Genomic DNA, 20,310 nt, shown 5'->3' on the forward strand with positions numbered 1-20,310 from the left:
GCAAATAAAACTTTTAGTTGCTTAAAAATGTGTTTGACATTTACAGAGATAAAGAGCTCTTTTCAGAACAGTGGAGGATTTTGAGTTTCTTTCCTCTCATGTGTCACACCACTGACAGTTGTTGCAGCTTCAAGTTTGGCGCCACCGAGCTGCCGTATTCGGGGCAGCCAACCGCACATCCAGCCGGGCAGAGGCAGCTAGTGTCCAATAGGATACTCCAAGGAGTTGGCGGCAGCCAATGTCCGACAGCCGAGCGCTCCGCTCAGGATAAACACAGCCCGATCCCCTCAGCCAAAGCACCGCGGTGACTGACGGTGCTTTTGGTCCCATTGTTTGAGACGAGCTGCCGGCCGAGGGGGTAAGCATCCTAAACGGTATCCGACCGAGTTAACAAAAACGACGTAAATGACCAAAGCATTAAGCTGTGATCTGGTCTGTATGTTTATAAAGTGATAAAATGTAAGTCCAGCTATTTAATATTATCTTGCTAAGTTGGCAATGAACAACAACGACCTTGGTATCGATTTGAGAGTTTTTCCTTAATTCATAACCTGGTCCATCCGACATTTATGAGTACCAGCTGCATGTTTTGGTCCAGCTGTGTCATCTAATGTGGAAGGCACGGACTGCGAAGAGCTAACTTGAGCTAATGTTAGCCTGGTCGTAACGGTAACTGCTGCGGAACGCTGACAGGTCCGCTTTATGTGTCCCCGTTATTAAAAAAAAATATTTTAAATTAAAAAAAAAAAAAACTAATAATTTTATTTCCCTTTGAAGATTTTAGTAAGGGTAGGTTGAAGGAGTTGGGGGGAGTAAAAGCTTTTGTTTGAACGCTGTCGCCAGCCATTGTTAGCAGTCTAATCAGCCATTTTAATGATGCGCTCGTCAGATTAGCATCGCGGCGGGCTAGCTTAGCTTCGAGCTAATGCTAAAGAGCGGCTAGCGGGCATTCACGGGAGGCAGACGCCAATGCCTCTGCGTTCATTCCCAATCTGTAGCCGACTCTGTCATATAGGGTGGAAGATGCATTATCAAAAAAACATATAAACTTAGTGTTCTACTTTTACACCTGTTGTTTTGTATGAAATGATATAGCAAACTATTTATATGTACATTTTTTTAAAGAAGCATCATTTTTGGCCTCCTCATACAATGATCATCAGTCACCACAGACCCCCTCCCCACCTCCTTGTTTAAACAAAAGATGGGACTGACAAAGCAGCAGGGAGACAGTTGAGCAAAGGAAAATTAGCATATTGTCTCTCCTCTTGCGTGATTTAGTCATAAATCCACATTTTCTCTCTTAAGTAAGCCAAGATGGTGAAGGATCCAAAGAAGCCAAGGGGCAAAATGTCCTCATATGCTTACTTTGTGCAAACATGCCGAGAGGAGCACAAGAAGAAACACCCTGATGCTTCTGTCAATTTTTCTGAGTTCTCCAAGAAATGCTCTGAGCGATGGAAGGTATAAAAAATGATTTATATTTTTATCTTTTTAATATGAAATCTCCTTCTGAAGTGTTTTTTTTCCTTCTAGACAATGTCACCTAAAGAGAAAGGCAAGTTTGAAGATATGGCCAAACAAGATAAGCTGCGTTATGAGGGAGAAATGAAAAATTATGTACCCCCTAAGGGGCAGAAGAAGAAACGATTCAAGGACCCAAATGCTCCAAAGAGACCACCGTAGGTTTTGCTCCTTCGCTTTTTATTTTTCTTTCTGTCCCTTCACCCAGTCTTAATACGTGGCCAGTAGTTGTAGCCTAAACAGCAACACATTTTCCCCCCACAGGTCTGCATTCTTTCTTTTCTGTGCAGATTTTCGCCCCAAAATAAAAGGTGAGAACCCCGGACTTTCTATTGGCGACACGGCAAAGAAACTCGGGGAAATGTGGAACAGCTTGTCTGCGGAGGAGAAGCAGCCGTATGAGAAGAAGGCAGCCAAATTGAAGGAGAAATATGACAAAGTGAGCAAAGTCTCAATAAAGATAGTTTACTTTGAACATTTGATTGATTTGTTGTGACAGAAGTTGTTCTAAACCACTTTTCTGTTTTTTTCAAAGGACATTGTCGCTTACCGTACAAAGGGCAAAGTGGATTCAGAATCATCTGCTGCTGCAGATGAAGACGAGGAGGAGGAAGGAGATGAGGAGGAGGACGAGGAAGAAGATGAGGACGATTAGTGGATTATGTGTGGATTGGACCTGAATTTTTGTTTATGCCATATAATCCTAATATACTCAATTCATCTTGAATCAAAACTCAGATTGAACAAAAACCATGTGTATATTTAATGTTTTGAAAATGTACAGTGTTACTTTTTTTTGTTTGTTTGTTTTTTGTAAAGTTATCACTACATATCCTAAGTTCAAGATTTTTCTAGTGATAGATCTTTATCCCTGCCATAATCAACAACTATTTAGGACTACATATCAGTATGAAAGTAACTAGTGTCTAGATGTTTCAGCTCAAAAATGAGATTACAGAGTTGGTTGCGTACAATGTTTTTTCTTATTTTCAGAAATATTTTTTTATGTACTGTCCTGGGGTCTTTTTATTCTTTGAATACCACTCTAATATCAAATGCAGCTGTTGACATTTAAGAATGTCTCAATAAAGTTTTTTTTAAGACTTGTTTTTTTTCTTTAATGTTTGTACATCTTTGAAGGAGCCATCAACACAAAAGTCTTAGAAATCTTCTAAATAAATAGATTTAATACAGTAAGGGTTTGAGGTTTGGTAAGATTATATGAAATCTAAATACACTTTTTTGGGGGGGCTATTGAAAAGGTTAATAAAGGAATAACATGCAATTTTTATTTGCTTTAAGAAGATAATGGAAAATGTCTCTTATAGTTGTAATTTATTTTAGAGAAAAATAATTTATTTTATTGATTTCAGAACACAATAAAGCAGACAACAGTGAAGACTAACATCTCATTTTATGATCAGATATTACTTTGGAAAATAAGTGTATTTTAATACAAATGTATTTGCTTTTCAAGAAGGAACTATTCAAAAGGGAACATAAACATGAACAAACTTACTTAAAAGTTTTAGTTCCTCTCTTTTTGCATATATAACAACCTTTAATTGGATCTTTACTGGTTTCAAGTTCAGACCAACAGTAACTAGAGACAATCTTTCGATCCCTCTGGCCTTAAAGTCACTTAAAGCAGGCTCACGTGTCCGTGTATTGGACAATTTTCAACAGCGGTACAAAGGACTGTCCTCAGTGGGCTCTGCAAGCGAGAATGAAGGCACAGTGGTTTCCTTTCAGAGAGACGAACTTAGAAACAGGCCAGGACTCCTGCACTTAGTGAAAAGAAAGGTAATAAACAGTTTCTAAAGTGTCACTTTAGGAATATGCTTAAGTATGTTTGTGTTGTAACTATTGGATGAAAAAAAGCCGACATTTTAAATCCAGAAATTAGTGTCAAAACAGGTTTTTCTTTTAAAGAGTTTAAAGCCAATTAGCATTTAAACACATTATCAATATAGACGTTGTTTATAATAATACAGACATTTTTTGGTCGCTATTTTATTTAAAAAATAATTATCACCCACCCCCTACTTTTCTCCTTTTATTCTCTGAATGAAAGCTGTGCAGCCCCCACCTCTGACAAGCATCACAAGCTGAGGTCCCTGTTCCAAAAGTCTAATCTTACCTGCAGTCTGGAGAGTGTGGGAAACAGACTGTCAGCGAAACATGGTAGGACTTTCCATCTGTTTCTTTTTTAGCTTTATTTTCATTTTGGGAACCATTTTAATTAAAGATTTTGGTGTTAAATCAAAACAGTATTGCAAATTATCATTTATTGTGAAAACCTTAATTATTTTTGTAGTTAGTGCAATTACAGGGATGAATATCAGAAAGGTTTATCACGCAGGATTACCTGCTGAAAAGATTAATAATTTAAATGGATACAGATGTTTAAGTTTTTCTTTGTTGATCAAGCATGGAAGTTGAGCTGTACAGTTTCCATTAGTCTTACTTCTTACTGTTTTGTTTGCAATCCTTTTATAGGGATCTATTTCTTGAACTTCAAATGGTAGTAACACATACGGAATAAAAATTGCAGTAAACAAACTTTAAAATGGACTATACTGGACAACTAAAGACAAACTTGATCATATTGTTACATGCTCTGGTAAGTTTGACATGCAATTGGTAAATCTTTACTTTTTAATCAATTTTGCAAATTGATTTGAATGCTATGTGGAATAACAATGGTATTTTACTTTTACTTTTTCTCCACAGATTTTCAAACCTGTATACTCACATGTAAATCTACCTAATGCAAGTACTGGGAGGGGGATTGTGGATGTTGAAGGGCAGCTTATGGTTCCCTCCTGGTATCATGCATCTGTTGATCCTGAGGGAAAGCATGGCACTGTCAGCCCCCACTCCTATAACAGATGGCGGACCCAGATGGATTTCCATAAAACTGTTTATTCATTCCAAGTAAAAGAAGACACAGTACCAGGTTAGTTACATCATCTCACATGAGGGCGAGCACATGATGTGTTTTTGTAATGTCCTGATGTTGGACTAAAAAAATCTGCATTATTTCTGGAAAGTCACAACTAATGTATGTTCATTGTGCATCACATGACTTTGTTTTTCATATTCAAAATGGCTTTTTTTCAGCAACTTTTTCTTCTCTGTAGTGAAGCGGTCATTTTTTTAATGTGTTTTTAGGAACGGTTGTAGGAAAAGTGGAATCCCAGTTTGAAAGTCTCAGGCCTCTCACATTGTCAGTTCAGGAGGACGACGGTGACAACCTATTCCTCCTCAACCCCATCTCTGGAGAGTTCCTATTATCTCGCAGCCTGGACTTTGAAACACAAAGGTTTTACATTCTCACAGTGGAGCTGCAACAGGGGGACTCACAGGTGTCCAGTGTCAGAGTTTACTTCAATGTGCTGGATGTGAATGACAACCCCCCTGTTTTCAGTCAGGAAAGCTTAACTGTGTCTCTGCTGGAGGACTCAGCCACAGGGACATGCTTCCTGTCATTAAACGTGACTGATAAGGATGAAGGTAGGAAGAAAAGAGGATAATCAATTTAACCTTTTGCAGGAAAACGAGAGATAATCACAAATATACTGACTTTAGTTGCTTGTATTTACTATGAGTGCCCTTTATTAAATTTCTCATTCACCAATGTAATATAAAAAGTGGCAGAACTGCAATCCATTATTAAGCTTGTAAAGTGCACCACCTAGTGGTAAAGAAGTAAAATGATAAATACTGCCAAACAAATATATAAATTAGTATACCTGTTCATCAAATTGAATGTGAATAATAAATATATTATTACTATTCAATAAACTTTTAAAGAATTATGACAAATAATATGTAAAAGGCATATCTAAACCAAATTCTGGAACAGGCCAAAAAAGTGTCTTTTCACAGCCTAGAATGTTTTACTTTTTTGGTATGCTTTTCTAAACTCCACTACATCAAATTACACAAACATTGAACAAAGATAAATTATTTTATTAAAGGACGATTGAAATAAATGCCCCAAACAGGCATTAAAGCCATCCATTTTCTTAACCCGTTATATCATAGGGTTGCTGGAGCCTGACCCCAGTATTTTTGAGCAAGGGCGTGGTACACCCTGGAAAGTTCACCAGTCTGTTGCAAGGCACACAATAATTCAGAGATGCCAATTAACCTATGACGCATATTTTTGGACTGTAGGAGGAAGCTGGAATGCCCAGAAAACAATCCAAGCATGCATGGAGAGAACATGGAAACTCCATACAGAAAGATCCCAGCCGGGATTCAAACAAGTGCCTTCTTGCTGTGTGGCGAGGGCTTTAATCACTGTAACTCGTAAAGCCAGGACATTGAAGCAAAGTTAATATGTTAATACCAAGAAGACATGAAGTTTCACTCATATAACTCTGCAAAACAAATTAGACCTTTATTTTGTCTTTATTTTATATTTTTTTACGAAGTTCTTGATTGTCAGTTCGTTAGCATAAAATTGTCATTTCAGTTTGCAGCATGACAATATTGTTTTCTCTCTTTTTCCAGGTGAAAATGGTGAAGTAAAACTGAGATTGGTCAGTGGTGATGAAGAAAGCACCTTCTATGTTCAATCAACAGGAAATTTATGTCTAAGTAAAGATTTAGACAGAGAGAGACAACCCTTCTACAATCTCACAGTAATGGCAAATGACTGTGCTCAACCTGTGCCATTACAGCTCACCACCACAGCAAATATCTTTGTTATAGTTGAAGATGTCAATGATAATCCTCCGCTGTTTGTGTCTGCCCGAAGCGTTAGTATACCAGAAGATACAGTATTACAAAGTGTTATAATGACAGTACGTGCTGAGGATAAAGATGTTGGACTCAACGGTGAGGTTTGGTACCATCTCAGCAAAACTCACAACGGTGCATTCAGCATCAACAACACAAATGGAAATGTATACCTGGAACAGATGTTGGACAGAGAGTTGGAAGATACGCTAATAATAACTATAACTGCCACTGATAAAGGCTCCCCTCAAATGACAAGTACAATGAACTTCACATTGTACATTGAGGATATCAATGACAATGACCCTCAACTGCTAGAAAGCAACTATAGCCTGTCTGTCAGAGAGGATATCTCCAGGGGGACAAGCTTGTTTCGCGTTCAAGCTCATGATCAAGATATTGGACACAATGGACAAATCCGGTACATGCTGACTCCTGCTGGTCCATTTGTAGTGGATGCAGTTCGAGGTGTTGTGTCTGTCATGGCACCACTTGACAGAGAAAAAGCCTCCAATTACAGCTTCATAATAAAAGTTGTAGATCAAGGGACTGTACCTAGATCTACTACTGCATCTGTTCGCATCACCGTGTTGGATATCAACGATTTTGCACCGCATTTTGTACCTCAGACAATCATCATTCATGTCAAGGAGAATGAGGAAGAGCTTTCTCAGCTAACAAAGCAGGTGGTGATAGACCTTAGTAATCACTGAATTCTGGAGAAACAAGTTTTAATGTTGAGTTTTTTAATTGTTTGCCAGGTCGCGGCTGTGGATGAAGATCTTGGCATGAATAGTCAACTTACATACTTCTTGGAGAAAGGAGATAGGGGTTTATTCTCCATCTCTTCAGATGGTGTGTTTCATATCTTACACAGCCTTGACAGGGAGAAACAGTCTCTATACATTGTCACCATCACTGCTGTTGATTCAGGTAATTTGGACCTGCAAGATATTTTTGCATTTTCTTTTAATTTGCAAAAAGTAACTAGGTTATCATTAAATACATTTTTTATTTGCATTTTAAGGAATACCACCGTTGACGGGCACTTTGACAATTCAAGTCATGGTGGAGGATGTCAACGATAACTATCCAGAGTTCACAGAGGAAGTCTATCACACCATAGTGGTTGAAGACAGTCCTGAAGGCACAGTGTTTGCCATGATTACTGCATCTGATGCAGATGAAGGTGTGAGCGGGCAAATCAGGTAACAATGGCTGAACATTTTCGTTAAGATTCAAGTGACTTTATGAGAAAGTTTTTAAAAATTTGACACACTGTAATTCTTCCAGTTGTGGCCCATCTCTTATTGACGCCGGTTTCCCTTAGCTGCCAGGTCAGCTGCTCATTATTGTTAGGCGGCGGTCTCCAATAGTGGTCAGGCTCCTTTAAGATCCACCCATCTTCCCTGGGGCGTCGAGACGTGTTCATGGTATTTGTGTTGTGAGCCAGTGTAGCGATGGCCAAAAAATGCTCATTTGATTCAGCGTTTAAATTTTGTGTATGCCAAAGAACATTCTGAGGATCTGCGCAACATTTTTGGGGTTGATCTTAAATGTATCAGAGAACGGCGCAAGCATACGGGTGACATAGAGAAGACAGCTGCAGAAAACAAAGCAACAAAGAAACGATTCCCTGGTGGATGTGCAAAGAATCGAGAGACAAATTAGAGTAACTGGCTTTCTCATGAATAATTGAGCGAAGATGGAAAGGTGCATGTGTCACCAGGAAAATAAATTTGCTTGAAAGTGAAGAGGATTTTTGATATGGAGATAGATGGTGCTTCAAAGAGAAACTAAATGTTTGCAGCCAGTGCAAATCACAGTAGAATACAATGTTCTCATAATTTCAATAAATTCGGAAATGTTCATCTGGTTTGTCTTCATTTTATAACCAAATTTCACAGCAAAATGCCTGTGAAGGAATAAAAGCAGGTCTCCAATAGATAATTGTCTCTTTTAAACACCGGCCTGGCTGCCAAAATTTTGGAATAAACATCAGGGCCACTATTGGAAGATACATAGTAGTCATGTCATGTTTGAATTAAAAAAGTTCAGGATAAAAAAATGTTTACTTTTGTGTTTAATATTTTTATCAATTTAGGTATTTCATAGAAGACCTCGAAGTACCTTTCGCCATTGGAGAAACTACTGGAGAACTATTTACAACTAATCTTCTGGACAGAGAGGCTGTCTCCATTTACATATTGACATTGATTGCCTGTGATGAGCATCCCACTCAGCCTTTGTCAAGCTCTGTGCTTGTTACAGTGCTTATTGGAGATATAAATGACCACTGGCCTCAGTTTAAGAACAGCCCCTATGTGACCTATGTGCCCACTGTGTTGGCTCCAGGTGATAAGTTTTTCTGTGACTGCAAAAATTAACTTTTGCTCTTGAGATTAAGTTTTCTATTGATATATCTCCACAGGTTCTGTTATTTGTGCAGTGAAAGCAACAGATGAAGACACAGAGATGAACGCAGAACTGCATTATTCTCTGTCTGGACACAATTCTGATTTATTTTTTATAGAACCCAGCGGGACTCTTTTTACTTTAAGTACAATACAAAACATGGAAGACATCGTGATCACTGTTCATGTGGAAGATAATGGAGAAAATCCTAAATCTGACACCACAACTGTCAGTGTCCGGTTTCAAAACATCTCTGACTTTCCAGAAATGAAAGTGGATGTTCTAAGTTCTTCTCTCTCTGAGGATGAGCCAGTGGGGGCTCTAGTGGCTTTAGTTTCTGCGGTGAGCATCAGAGCAGAACCCATTTCTCTATACATTGCTGCTGGAAACTTTGAAGATATCTTTCATGTGGACCAGTCCAGTGGAGCCCTGACATTGGAAAAGTCTCTAGATTACGAAAACAGACAAGAGTTTACTTTGTTGATTGAAGCTAGAGACTCTGGCTCCCCCCCATTCTCATCTTTTTTAGAAGTTCATCTTAATGTTACTGATGTGAATGATAATTACCCCCAGTTCACTCAAGCAGAATACAGGTGTGAGATTTTCGAGAATTTAGCACCATCAACAGTTTGTGAGGTTTTTGCCATTGATGCAGATTCCCTCAGTTTCAGTGCAGTGAGGTACGGGATAATTGAAGGAAACGACGAGGAATATTTCACCATTGATCCTGATAATGGTCTACTGAGCACCACTGTAAGTTTAGATCGAGAAACCATTGCTGTATACACTTTAACAGTTGAAGCTGTGGAGTCTGACAATCCGCTTCATAAAGACACAGCAAAAATCATCCTACTCATTTTAGACAAAAATGACAATGCACCTCAATTCCCTCAGACATATTTTGCTCAGGTGTCTGAAGATGTTCCTGTTGGACACACAGTTATACAAGTCACTTCAACTGATGACGACTCTAATTCAGTAATTACTTACTCCATGGTTGGACAAAGTGAGGCTGCACCTTTCAGTATCAATTTCAGAACTGGATGGATAACTGTTGAAACACTTTTGGATAGGGAAGCACAAGATCACTATATTTTAAAAATACATGCAAGTGATTCAGCGTGGAGTGTCAGCGCCAATGTAACCATTATCATTTCAGATGTCAATGATAACAGCCCAAAATTTATTGATCACATTTTTACTGCTGTTCTCACTGAAACAAAAGAAAAAGATACATTTGTTTTGCAAGTTGTTGCTACAGATGCTGACATAGGAAAAAACAGTGACATTTTCTACATAATTGATCCTCCTAGTGAAGAATTTTGGATCAACTCTTCCTCTGGAGTTATTTTTTCTCAACAGACCCTTCTTCTGCATCATTCTCATTTCAAAGTGTTCCAGTTTACAGTGCTTGCTTTTGACTGTGGCAGAGTTTCTCATTCCAGTAATGCAACTGTCGAAGTGAGATTAGAAAAAGTAAACCACCACCCACCGGTGTTCTGGCCCATTCCACCTTTGATTGCCATTCCATCTCACTTGCCAGTGGGAACTGAGATAATACAGCTTATTGCAACAGATCTTGATGTCAATGGTAGTGCTAGCATTGAGTATTATTTACAAGGAGGTAATGCATCGGATTTCTTTTGGATCGAGTCTGGTAGTGGCCGTGTATTTTTAACTCAAACTTTAGCAGGCAGAGAAAACTCAGTCCTTTGTTTGTTTGTTATTGCTGTAGATCAGGGATTCCCCCCTTTAACATCACAAACTAAAATTACTTTTGATGTTACTGAGATAAATCGGTTTTCTCCAAGCTTCAGTGAACCAGATGTGACTTTTTTAGTTCCTGAGGACATGCCTGTGGGATCAGTGATTGGGAGAATTCAAGCAGAAGATAGGGACTATGGCCATAATGGTGCAATTATATACCATGTTGTCCATGAATTTCGCGATTCACCAATGTCTGTTGGGGAAACTTCTGGCCTGTTAACACTTGATGTGGAGCTCGACTTTGAAAAAGAAAGAATGTATAATTTCCATATCAAAGCTGCAGATGGGGGCTGGATCTCTAAAACGAGCATCTTAAATGTAACATTGTTAGTTACGGACATAAATGATAATGCTCCACTCTTTTTACTCTCAGAGTACACAGCACTGGTGCCTGAAAATTCAGAAATTGGGACGGCTGTACTCAGTGCAATAGCTACTGACATGGATTCTGGTACAAATGCACAAATATCTTACTCCCTTGTTGCTGGCCATGTAAATAAATTTTCCATTGATGAAGAAAATGGTACCATCAAGACCCTGGAGGTTTTTGATTTTGAGATGGAACAGATGTTTGATTTAACAGTCAAAGCATCAAACCCTGGACGGCATGCTTTATTTTCTTTAGCTCATGTAGTTATTCAGGTTAAAGATGTCAATGAGTTTATCCCAATGTTTGGTAAAGAAGAATTTCACTTTTCGGTTCTTAGCAATGTGCCTATTGGAACTCAGGTTGGGAATGTGACAGCAGTAGATTATGACCAAGGATCCGAAGGTCAGGTGTTCTATTTAATTTTTGGACACAGCAGAAATAGAGGGTTTGACATTGATAGTCGTTCTGGAAAAATATACACAAGTAGCAGTTTGAGGAAGCAAGGGAGTGATGAAGTGGTTTTGAAAGTTTTGGCAAAGAACTCTGGTGTCATTACAGGTGTGGATGAAGATGAGACTTTGGTCCATGTCAGTGTGATTGACATAAATGAAGCACCTGTATTTACGTCCCCATGCTATAGTGCAAATGTGACAGAAGATAGCCCACCTGGAGCCTCTGTGCTTACCGTGAGTGCATCCGATCTGGACTCCATATTAGACTGGAATCATTTCTTCTTCAGTATAGAAAATGGAAACTCAAATTTATCTTTTGCAATAGATCCCCTTAGTGGAGTTATTTCAGTAAACTCTCACCTTGATAGAGAACTTTGGTCAATATATAACTTGACTGTTGCAGCCATTGATAATGGTTCCCCTCCAGCGACTGGGACAACAAATGTCATTGTAACTATTAGGGATGTCAACGACAATGCTCCGATACTGACATCAACTGAGGCCCAGGTGATGGAAAACCAACCAGAAGGCACCGTTGTTACTAGACTAAATGCATTTGACTCAGATTTACCACCAAATCAAGGCCCCTTTACCTACTGGTTATTAAATCAATCATCAAGCAGTGCATTTTTACTCACTGCTGATGGAGTTTTACTTACCACCAAGAGTCTCGATCGAGAGCGTATTTCTGCATATCGAATCCTTGTTGTTGTTGAAGATGCAGGATTTCCAATGCCACTATCTTCAACTACAGCAATTCACATCAAAGTATTGGATGAAAATGATAATCCTCCATTGCCAAGAAACATTTTTATAGAAGTGAAATATTTTGGTAGTTCTTTCCAAGGCGGAATGATTGGTAACGTTCATCCAGAGGATCATGATGAGTTTGACACCTTTAGCTGTGTCATAAGAAATGGGCCAGTTAACATGTTTTCAATACCTAATGGAACGTGTGAGCTTTGGTCATCCCCGTTTCAGGGGGAGGCCACATTTAATGTCACTGTTGAGGCTGCAGATGAACTTCAGTTCACAGTAAACAACAGTATCTATGTGAATTACAAAGGTTTTACAAATGCTTCGATCAACAGCTGTATTTTGTTTTACGTATCACTGTCCTCAATGGAGGAATTTTTGTCTAGTAAGTATCTGAGATTTGTCAAAGCTCTTGACAGTCTGTTCAACCTGCAGGCCTCAAAGACTCATGTGTTTGGGATCAAACAGATTGGCAAAGAAATCCTTTTGTTAGCTGCAGTGAAAAATTACAATGGACAATATCTTAGCAAAGAGGTAGCAAGTGGTATATCTACAGGACACAAGAAGTCACTTGAGGCTCAGAGCAATGTGACTATTTCTCACATTACCAGTGATCCATGCATCACCAACCCCTGTCAGAACAAGGCGACATGCAGCAAAAACATTTACATCAGCCAGGAGGTTGCTGTTCTGGAAAGCATGGCTGTCATCTTTGTGTCACCACAAAAAGAAATCTTCAACTGTACCTGTCCAAGTGGCTTCTCTGGGTCATTCTGTGAAGACGACATTGATGAATGCGAGGTGAATCCTTGTAAGAATAATGGCACCTGTGAGAATACAGCAGGAGGTTTTATCTGCCACTGCCCAGCTGGTTTCTCTGGGACCTTTTGCTCTGCTGATGTTGATGAATGTTTGAGGGTCAAGTGCCAGAATGGTGGAACTTGTGTTGCCTCAGACAATGGCTCTTACTGTCACTGTGTACCTGGCTTTGAAGGTAAGTTTATCTTGCAAAGTAAAGATTTTTGTCCAGGGTAAGATGCCTCGGTGTTGATAAATATGTTTTATTTGAAGGAGAAATTTGCGAGAAGCCTGTTGACCACTGCAGATCAACTCCATGTGTAGAGGGCACTTGCATCAATCTATCCACTGGATTCTTCTGTAATTGTCCCTTTGGTAAGATTAACTCATACAGAAAAGAATAGCATATTATACAAAACAATTACTTTTGGACAACAGATGGCAATCAGCATCAAGGATCCAGCAAACTGGCTAGTTAAAGTTTGACGAACCACACCATAACTAATTTATACATTTTATGATTTTCTTTTTATTTTTTTGTTTTACTAAGCATCATATAACTGCAATATATATATATATACAGTTGCTCAATAGTCAATTCTTATGTTCAAACAGTATTTGACTGAGCTAACCTTTTTCCAGGTCTGGTTATAATTGGTTGCTAACATAAAGCTCTCATATATGTATGCTTGTAAAACATTTGCCAACAAACTTTTTTACAAAAGACCAAACTGTGTGGGATTACCCAAATTAGTGGTTTGTCTTTATCCAAATTGAAATGCTACATTTGATCAAGCTGGAACTGTATTTGCTCTGCCCTTTATTCTTTGTTTCAGGAGTCAGTGGAGTCCACTGTGAGGAGCACAGCTATGGCTTTGAAGAGCTGTCGTTCATGGAGTTTCCACCCCTAGATCGCAGAACTAATTTAATCTATATTGAGTTTGCCACAGTGCAAAAAAACGCACTCATCCTGTACAATCCTGGGGGATCTTGGAGTAGGGATTTCTTTGCACTGGAAATTGTTGAAGGAAGCATGCAGCTCTCCTATGATCTGGGCTCAGGACCTGTGAAGCTGAAGACGCATAAACATATTTCAGATGGTTTTTTTCACAGTGTGACTGCCAGAAGGATTGGCAATGTGAGTATAAGATGTAAACACAGGCTATTTATACTTTACAGTATAGTTACTGAGAACAGAGAAAGTGAACCTAAAATGTGATCTTGTCCCTTTAACAGATGGGTTCTTTGCTCGTGGACAACTGCACAGATGTTATTAAAAGTGGATTTTGTTTTTCAAAGAGTGAGGGCACAATCTCTGAAAGGTACCAGTGAATCCATTGTAATATTTACTAATCATTCATGCTCTGCTTTGCTTAACTAACGGTATATTGTTTGACCTTCTACGTGTAAATTTACTTAGAACACTTGATGTTGGCAACAATAATATGACGTTTGGAGGACTCAGGACCCTTGAATCCATTTTACTGCATCCCAATCAGATTAAAAGCCATGACTTTGTTGGATGCATTCGACATGTTCATATTAATGGCATCCTGCTGAGACCGTCTATGGCCCTGGCAGCTTTTAACATCTTTGACAGGTAATATTGATCTTAATATTTGTTTTTAGCAGTAGATGTATTCTATAATTCATCATGACGTTATGCATCCAATGTTTGTTCTACAAAAGATGTACTCGAGTATCGGGATCAGCCTGCGACAATGTCCCGTGCAAAAATGGCGGTGTGTGCCATGACTTTTGGTCTGACTATCTCTGTGATTGCCAAAGTCCTTTTGGTGGAATAAACTGTGCCACAGGTAAAGAGAAGAAAATTCAAATCAAAGTGAAATTTATTTTTTGACATAAGAATTGATTTTTATTTTTTTTTACAGTAATGTCAGAGAATATGGTGATGCAGTTCAGCAAGAGAGACTACGTTGAGTATGTTGTTAAAGAGAGATTCAAGAGAGATTACCTGCTGAAAGGGTTGGTGGATGAAAAAAAGGCAAACGGCACAAACCAAACAGAGATTACTATTAAATTCAAAACCAAAGAAGATGATGGAGTGTTGTTCCTTGTCCTTGGACAGAAGTCAGACATAACGCTCATGGTAGGAATAAAAGTGCTTTCATTACACATTCATTCTTAGTTGTTTTTATTATATCAGATTGTCTCTTCTTTACACTCCCTCTAGATAAGAGAAAAAAAGCCAGTGTATGTGTTCAAAGATAGATCGTCTGGATTTGTGTCAGAGTTCACTGCAGACCTCCAGGTGGCTGATGGGGTGTGGCATGTCCTCACATTGTCCAGTGGTGGGCACAGCTCCTCTCTGTCTGTAGACAACAAACTAGTCTTTAACAGCACAGAAAGAAGCATGGATCTCACCCCCATCAATGTGGAAAAGATCATTGTTGGTGCAGCTCCTACAAGAGAACCCCACCTGGAACAACTAGGTGATCTGTTCTTTATATATAGTTTTCTTGTCTTTTAAGGCAGTCACTTCACTGCAAAAACAGGCCTCTTATGAATAAATCAAAAATTCGTACCCCACTGGTAGATTTTCTTTAAATAACCCAAAATAAATAAATAAATACATCTGCTCAATGGGGTAAGAAAAATGGTCTTACTGAGAATTCTTATTTTAAGAAAAAAATTCTTATTGCTAAGAAATGGTTTCTCAAACAAAGATTTTAAAAACTATTTTATAATATTTTTCCTCCTTGCCAGAAAGTAAGAAAAATTGTATTAAAACAAGACTTAATTTTCTTAAGAATCCGTTTTAGCATCAGTTGGTGTAATACTTATCTGTGCATTTTTCTGTTACCAGGTTTCAGTGGATGTGTGCAGTATTTCAACGTAACTGGATACAATCTGCCAATCAGTGGACGCAGTACAACAGTAGGGGTTTGGCCAAGCTCGACTCTGTCCCAGCCTAGCTGCGGCTCTTCAGGTGTTTGTCTGCCCTCATCTTGCTCTAAGGAGAACTCTGGTGGGCGAACACGGTTGATGTGCGGACCTAATGTACAGAACAGGTCCTGCATCTGCTTACGTAATGTTTCAAAACACGTCTGCGATATTTGTACCTCTACAGCCCGTGATCAGTGCCCTGAAAAGCAGCGTGGTAACAAACCCATTTGGATCACAGTTGTGGTTCTTCCTCTAATCCTGATCCTGGTAATCGCTGTAAAGTGTGTGAGCATTAATAGAGTGAGGCATTACAAGAGAGAGTGCAAGGAGCAAGGAAAAGCAAACATAGCTATTTGTTTGGATGATGGTACAGACAAAGAAAACTCTCATGACCCTCAGAAAGCAGAGCCCATTCCTCTGAGTGAGCTGGAGTACTACGAAACTAACAGCATCTGCAGTGCATTTCGTTTGCATAATTTTAGTTGGCGCAGTCACGTAAGCACCGGAAATCCTGTGAATGCCGAATGCAAGCATTGGAGGAGTCTAAGATTACTGTTGGCAGGATTTAGGAAAGGCAATAACTCCAAAAAGTCTCAAAATGTTCCTTCCTTTGACAAGCAGCGCCCTGACCTTGAAACAGCACATCTGCAGACGATAAAGAGGTTCCCTCAATCGGAGATCCTGAAGCCAATACAATGCCTAAGTTATGAGGAAATCTGCAAACTGAACGCTCCTCCAGATCTGACGGCGTCACATCAAACATCGCAGCATAAAACACTACTGAAATCCACAATAAGAAGGGAAACCTCATCTAGAAGTGTAGCAGACATCCCATTTATCTGTTCAGAGTCTGAACACGGACGGTTGGATGTCACTGCTGGAAAAAAGTACATGCATGAGCAGCCATCTTTGTCTGAGCACACAGAGAGGCAAGAAGTCAACCCACCTGTCAAGTCACCCTCTCTGCAAACAGGCCAGTCTGCTGCAGATCAGGAGAAAACCGTGAGAAATCTAACCACTGTAGTTGAAGAGTGGGTGAATATTTTGAATTCAAATCTACCGTTTAATAGCTATGTGCCGGTATTTGAGGATATTGCATGTTTACCTTCTGAATTTTGTTATAGTGACCCAGAAGAAATTATTTAGATGGTCTTTCACTTTGGTTTGTTAAAAAACTTTTTCTTGTATCAAACTAAACACAACTCTAGAGTTTTAAGACAGAATGATAAAAGTAAATACAATTCTAAAAAATAATATGGTCCTTGCCATCAGTACCTGATGCTGCGGGCCATAATGACACCCAAATATGTGTTGTGACTTATTGTTAGAAATACAGTTCTTTTTACTATAAATGTATTGTCTGAAATTTTTGTATGAGAAAAAAAAATCAATTACTTTAAATTCATTACATTTTACATTACTCAAAGAAAGTTTTAGTTAATTAAAAAATAGCCCATTATTATTTAATATTAGTATTTAAAATGAACAATTTTCACTTAGAGAAAACATGTAAAACTTACAGCATATGTTAATGTATGGATTTTAAGTTTTTATTATTATTTTTTTGCTTAAATTATATGGGTTTTTGCATTTATACTGATTTATTATCATATATATGGATCAGATCATAAAACACTAAAAGTCAATAACATACTTTTTTTAAGGAAAAAAATATACACTTTGTTATGAGACCTATTGTATGTCAAGAGAAGACACAAACACATTTTTTGTCATCTTTTTCATTTATTTTCTTGCTTAGCTGTTACAAGTTATAATGAGATCATTGCATTTACTTTAGCTCCTTTCATCTTTGTGAAAGTGATAGTGGTATAAAATACTCTAACAATAGGAAATGAGAAAACATTTTCAGTGAAAAGTTAGGCTATTTTTTCTAGTTTTCAGTGGGGGTGAAGGGTGGGGTATATGTTATACATGGCAGGTGCTAAAGAGGGAGAGAGGAAGCAAGTGTGAGATGCACAAATGTTGCAGTTATCAATTTATGAAGCTTTTTTACTCAAAAAACAAACATATGAGTTTATTCCCTTTATAAAAGTCTTCATCGTGTTTTTTTTTTCACTTCAACTGAAGAACATCCTGTAACAAATAGAAGGAAACTCCAAACCAGAATAACAGCATTTAAATCAGGAAAAGAAGATTAAACCGTTATCATGCTGAAACCACAGTTAAACAAAAATAACAGCATTGGTCTTGTAAAACTTGAAAAAAATTCCCTGTTTCCTGTTGCAATTTCCTCACAATAGTTGTGTTTCTTCTCAGTACTTGTGTCCTTGCTTAGTGTTGCTTTTAAGGGCCATATTTATTTTCCTACTTTTAAACCTTTTTATCAAAGCTGCTTTAATGTCTGCAGTCTTGAGGCAATATATGAGAGGATTAACTGCAGCAGGGATGAGGCTGTACAACAGGGCGATTATTATCCGGGCATCAGGACTGACTTTTACTTTCAAATTGTCAGTAATGTATACAACACATCTGGGCACGTAGTAAAGACATGTGGTTAGGATCTGAGGTGCACAGGTGGACAGCACTTTGCGATATCCCTCAGTGTTCGACATTTTCAGAACAGCTATGATGATGGAAAAATAGGAGAAAATGATGAATGACAAGGGAAACAAGAGGGTCACCATTGCGTTTGCGAAAGCAACCTCTTGGACAAATGCAACATTTTCGCCACATGCCAACTTAGTTACTGATGCGTGATCACAGTAACATTGTGATACCCTTATATCACAGAAGGATAAAGAGGAGGCATGCAGCACAATCCCCATCATCCGAATGAATGTTAAAGTCCAGCACAAGCTGCAAGCGATAGAAGTTGTTTTGTTGGTGATTACGGCTGGGTATCTCAACGGAAACCAAACGGCAACGAAGCGATCCAAAGCCATGACCAGCAAAATGAAGGAATGGATTGCTCCTAAAGAATGGACAAAAAACATTTGTGCAAAGCAGGTTGTGAATGGCGTTATCATGTCGTTCCACCAATATCGGGCGATGATTTTTGGGATGGTCAAAGTGCCAAATATGACGTCAGTCATTGCAAGGTGCGCAAAGATCAAATACGATGGCTTATGGAGGACCCTCTCAAATATAATGACAGCTAAAATGAAAATATTCCCAAACAAAATAATGATATAAACAACCAGAAACACAAACGATGCAAGTCCATAATATTCAGGTAAAAGTCCTGGAATACCAAGGATAATGAAATCTTTTACCTTTGTAACATTGACAGATATCATTATCATGTACACAGACAAAATATCTTCAAACTAAATGGTCAAAAATATTAATCCCAGAAAACAAGGTGATTTAATTTTCAATGTGGATGAGTACCAGAAATTAAACCCAAAAACACCAATATTTCTTTTTTTGCTCCATGAGTTCCAACAATAATTACCTTCCCCAGTCTATCCAAGTGTTAACTTTCAGTTAGTCAAACTTTATCTTAGAGCTTATTCTCCTTTAGTGACTCACATGATGTATGAAGCCTTTATAATCATTGAGTCTGTTCTAATGATGTGTTTGGAGATAAAAACCCTCAGGAACCCAGTCCCATGTGTGCTAAAGACAAAGTTAACTATCTCTCTGTGAACTTCATGACACATGAAAACAGTGGAAGTTTTTATTGTAAATACCTAGTTTGCCTAAATATAATTTTAGGCTGTAAAAAAATGAGCAAAAAAATATCTTTTTTGTGAAAAACGTTGCTTCAACTCTTAATCTGTGTGAATGTGTGCTAAAAAAAGCTGATAAAAAGTTTTGTTTGGTTACTATAAATAATGTTTTCCTGGTTTTTGTGTCAATTGTCTTACATTTAAAGACCAAAACTACAATTTTAATGAAAAACTGAAATCGTATTTTGTTAACATAAAGTTTTTATATTTCTTTATTATTTTAATTTGTTTGCTTTTCACATTAGTGGTAACTGTTTTTATGACTGCCATTTGACCTCAGTGATAAATGTGTTCACTTTTTTCTAAACTGAACAGAACCGCCTTGTCTTTTTCCTCTGAAATGTTGTCCAAAAAGACTGATTGCATGAGCTGTTTTTATATGAACTGGAAAAGAGAAAAGCAGTTTTATTTTTTTACTTTTTATTTGAACCACATGATGTTTGCTAGGGTTTCAGATTGTGCGTAACTTTTTTGTCACAAATCTTTACAACCAATCAATGAGCTAAAAATTAAAGAAAAAGCAAGATAGGAAATCTTGACGTTTGATTTCTCAACTCCACGAAAAGCAGTCTTCTAAAATCAGAAAGATTCATAGTTGTTTGTTAAAAAAATAAAACAACTATGCATGTATTTGTTTAGTTTCTGCATAATTGGTGTGGAATCTCATTGTTTTCACCTTTGCTTTTTTTCATTTTGCCAATTTTGCTGTGTAGTAGCTTTGCAATAATAACTCCTATAGTTTCACAGAGTACATCTTGCAATAAAATTTGTAAAACTTGAATGGTGCTTCAATGACAACAAACACCAAGAGCACCCCTCGCCACAAGATATTATAAGGAACGAGTTCAAATGCCACAAAACATTTGGACTAGATTTTAGA

The 20,310-nt window shown here is 38.1% G+C and overlaps 3 protein-coding genes across 3 annotated transcripts; 2 read left to right on the forward strand and 1 right to left on the reverse strand.

The window, feature by feature from the left end:
* Window positions 1–122: 122 nt before the first annotated feature.
* On the forward strand, window positions 123–2,630 carry hmgb1b (high mobility group box 1b). The gene is made up of 5 exons (XM_024277012.2): window positions 123–358; window positions 1,309–1,464; window positions 1,537–1,682; window positions 1,789–1,963; window positions 2,060–2,630. The coding sequence occupies exons 2-5, from the start codon at window positions 1,318–1,320 to the stop codon at window positions 2,177–2,179; spliced, it is 588 nt and encodes a 195-aa protein (XP_024132780.1). The 5' UTR covers window positions 123–358; window positions 1,309–1,317; the 3' UTR covers window positions 2,180–2,630.
* Window positions 2,631–2,770: 140 nt separating this feature from the next.
* LOC112149360 (protocadherin Fat 4) lies at window positions 2,771–19,486 on the forward strand. Its single transcript, XM_036214872.1, has 17 exons — window positions 2,771–3,708; window positions 4,024–4,147; window positions 4,258–4,483; window positions 4,699–5,040; window positions 6,046–6,959; window positions 7,035–7,206; window positions 7,301–7,481; window positions 8,378–8,628; window positions 8,705–13,027; window positions 13,105–13,206; window positions 13,668–13,969; window positions 14,068–14,153; window positions 14,252–14,431; window positions 14,521–14,648; window positions 14,724–14,941; window positions 15,026–15,284; window positions 15,659–19,486. Exons 2-17 carry the CDS (start codon window positions 4,094–4,096, stop codon window positions 16,882–16,884), a joined length of 8,964 nt encoding a protein of 2,987 aa, XP_036070765.1. The 5' UTR covers window positions 2,771–3,708; window positions 4,024–4,093; the 3' UTR covers window positions 16,885–19,486.
* Window positions 18,012–19,001, reverse strand: LOC112149361 (olfactory receptor 2AT4). Its single transcript, XM_024277011.2, has one exon. The coding sequence runs from the start codon at window positions 18,999–19,001 to the stop codon at window positions 18,012–18,014; it is 990 nt and encodes a 329-aa protein (XP_024132779.1).
* Window positions 19,487–20,310: the final 824 nt, after the last annotated feature.

Source organism: Oryzias melastigma, linkage group LG13 (genome assembly GCF_002922805.2).
Source record: "Oryzias melastigma strain HK-1 linkage group LG13, ASM292280v2, whole genome shotgun sequence".
NCBI lineage: Eukaryota > Metazoa > Chordata > Actinopteri > Beloniformes > Adrianichthyidae > Oryzias > Oryzias melastigma.

What these genes read in the sequence shown, in the direction of transcription:
- hmgb1b (XM_024277012.2), top strand. Translation starts at nt 1,318, where the DNA reads ATGGTGAAGGATCCAAAGAAGCCAAGGGGCAAAATGTCCTCATATGCT. An exon ending in AATGCTCCAAAGAGACCACC is followed by an intron (nt 1,683 to 1,788) that starts GTAGGTTTTGCT and finishes TTCCCCCCACAG; the next exon opens with GTCTGCATTCTTTCTTTTCT. An exon ending in TGAAGGAGAAATATGACAAA is followed by an intron (nt 1,964 to 2,059) that starts GTGAGCAAAGTC and finishes TTTTTTTCAAAG; the next exon opens with GACATTGTCGCTTACCGTAC.
- LOC112149360 (XM_036214872.1), top strand. Translation starts at nt 4,094, where the DNA reads ATGGACTATACTGGACAACTAAAGACAAACTTGATCATATTGTTACAT. An exon ending in CGTGACTGATAAGGATGAAG is followed by an intron (nt 5,041 to 6,045) that starts GTAGGAAGAAAA and finishes CTCTTTTTCCAG; the next exon opens with GTGAAAATGGTGAAGTAAAA. An exon ending in AGTCAGACATAACGCTCATG is followed by an intron (nt 14,942 to 15,025) that starts GTAGGAATAAAA and finishes CACTCCCTCTAG; the next exon opens with ATAAGAGAAAAAAAGCCAGT.
- LOC112149361 (XM_024277011.2), bottom strand. Translation starts at nt 19,001, where the DNA reads ATGATAATGATATCTGTCAATGTTACAAAGGTAAAAGATTTCATTATC.